The sequence below is a fragment of the Sinocyclocheilus anshuiensis genome, unplaced genomic scaffold, assembly GCF_001515605.1.
Source record: "Sinocyclocheilus anshuiensis isolate Anshui unplaced genomic scaffold, SAMN03320099.WGS_v1.1 scaffold267, whole genome shotgun sequence".
Taxonomy (NCBI): domain Eukaryota; kingdom Metazoa; phylum Chordata; class Actinopteri; order Cypriniformes; family Cyprinidae; genus Sinocyclocheilus; species Sinocyclocheilus anshuiensis.
In genome coordinates, this window is record NW_015552637.1 from 1622563 (window position 1) to 1624706 (window position 2144).

Below are 2144 nucleotides of genomic sequence, written 5' to 3' on the forward strand. Positions count from 1 at the left end.
GCAGAAATCTGTGAGAAATATAACGACTTAAAGACAAAAGAACTGATAAAAAAAGCTGTTATAGGAGCAATAGCCGTGTGGGCAGTGCTGTGTCATATGCCATAGCTGTGCACAAGCTGTTTATCACAGCTCCAGACTTATTTGTTCATTAATGACGTCATCAGCGACTAGTCGACTTCGACTCGACTTTCATCACATAAAAGTCGACTTAAAAAAATCAGAAGTCGTTCAACCCCTACTGTACAGCCAATGTACTACTGGATATTATGGGCAAAATGTCTCATGAGTTTGTCTTTTGCTGTTTGCCAATGGCTTGTGTTTACCGTCTACAGCCTATCCTAAAGAAGAAAAAGAAGTCGACCAAAGATGCCAAAAGAGAAAAACCACAGAAAAAAGTAGAAAGTGGGAAGTCCAAACCTATTGTCACTGATTCCAGTAGTGATGATGATGACGATGACGACAATGATGAAGAGGGTAAAGAGAACAGTAAGGACACTGAGAAGTCTGTGACAGCAAGTCAAAAAAATAAAGACAGTGGAGATAAATCATCTGAAAAAGAGGAAGATGATGAGGATGATGATGATGCTCCTGAAGAGGACAGCAAGAAGGAAGAAGTGTGTGAAATGTTTTTTTTTTTTTTAGTGCAACAAATATTTTAATATATTCTTAATATTTATGGTTTTACAGTTCAGGCAATATAGTGACAATCTTACTATTTTTAAATTGTTTGTGTTGTCTGCAAATCAACAGAAAACTCCTCCTCAGAAGAAATCTTCAACCACAAAGTCCACAAAGAAATCTGAAATGTCAGAACAGACTGCATCAGATGAAAGTGACCAAGACGTTCATAAAGACAAGAATGCAAAAAAGGTTATACACAAACACTTAGTAGTAACCAGGTCTTGAAAACATAAAAAAAAAATTCAATCACTTCACTCCGAGCAGAATCGATATTTTAACGTTTCTGTTCCTGTGTTCCTCTGTATTATTACCGTTCTGAAACCGGTTTGAGTAGAAGAAATACCGGTTAATAACGTTATTTTTTTTTTTACTATTTTCTTTGCCTATAATAATAATAATAATAATAAAGTACAGCGTTTTCTTTACTCAAAAAGAAAAAGAAAGAAAAAACAGGAAAAGATCTGGTATCTTAACCCGCTGTGGTTAGTCACAGCCAATACTGCATCATCTTTTCTAGATTTTGGCCAAATGTAGGCTACTAAACAAAAGAAAAAAATCTGTTAACACTTTAAAGACATTAAAGTATTTTTTAAGATATTTAAATATGTTTGCTGCATTGTTTACAAAAATGCTACATGTAGCCTATAAGATTGTGTTTTGAGAGTGAAAAAAACAAACAAAAGTCGAGTAGGCTCACGTCGCATTTTATTGTTACATTCAGAAATAATGTAGGCTAAAATGCCGGTGAAGCAAAATGTTTACAAACATTATAAGCACAGTTATTAGTTTCTCTCCACAGCAAATCCTCTAAAGTTAGGGCTATGCGTTTAGGCTATAAAAACGTCAATCCAACAACAAATTAATTTAAGGTGAAACTGATGCGTACCTAGGGCTAGGCGATATAGCTAAAAAATGTATCAACGATATAATGTTTCATATCGTTCGGTATCGATAATTATTGACATTTTTATAACCTTTTTTAAAACAAAAAGCAATAGAATTTTTTTTTTTTTTTAACCACTGTATTTATAATTAACACAATTTGAGACAAACAACAAATATTTTTTGTTTTAACAATCAAAAACAATAAAAATGTAGCAAATATCTCATTTCTAATGTTTTATATGCAGATTAAATAGGTCTTTATTTTATAGGTTTAATTGTCTCCCAAGGCCACAGGAGGGTGCAATGAGCAAAATAATGCAGCATTTAGCAAGTAACTCTATAAAAACGTGCATTACGTCTAAATTAACTCATAAAAATCAAATATAATTTCGTAAATTGCATAAACAATTATGAACCAAAACAGCATCATGTGTTTATGCATTGCTTAATCCAAAGAACCGAAGCGCAATTCACACAAGTCAAGTCAAGTCAAGTCTGCTTTGTCAATTCTTCCACATGTACAGCACATACACACAGAGAATTGAAATTGCGTTACTCTCAGACCCTTGGTGCATACA

General features: G+C 33.4%; 1 protein-coding gene across 4 annotated transcripts in view; it reads left to right on the plus strand.

The window, feature by feature from the left end:
• Positions 1 to 2144, plus strand: part of LOC107666821 (protein DEK-like) — a 12066-nt gene that overhangs the window by 5078 nt on the left and 4844 nt on the right. For all 4 annotated transcript variants that reach the window (XM_016458286.1, XM_016458287.1, XM_016458289.1 and 1 more), the window contains exons 6-7: positions 333 to 614; positions 751 to 870. In XM_016458286.1, coding sequence (XP_016313772.1) covers positions 333 to 614; positions 751 to 870 — 402 coding nt within the window. The remainder of the gene's footprint in view (positions 1 to 332; positions 615 to 750; positions 871 to 2144) is intronic.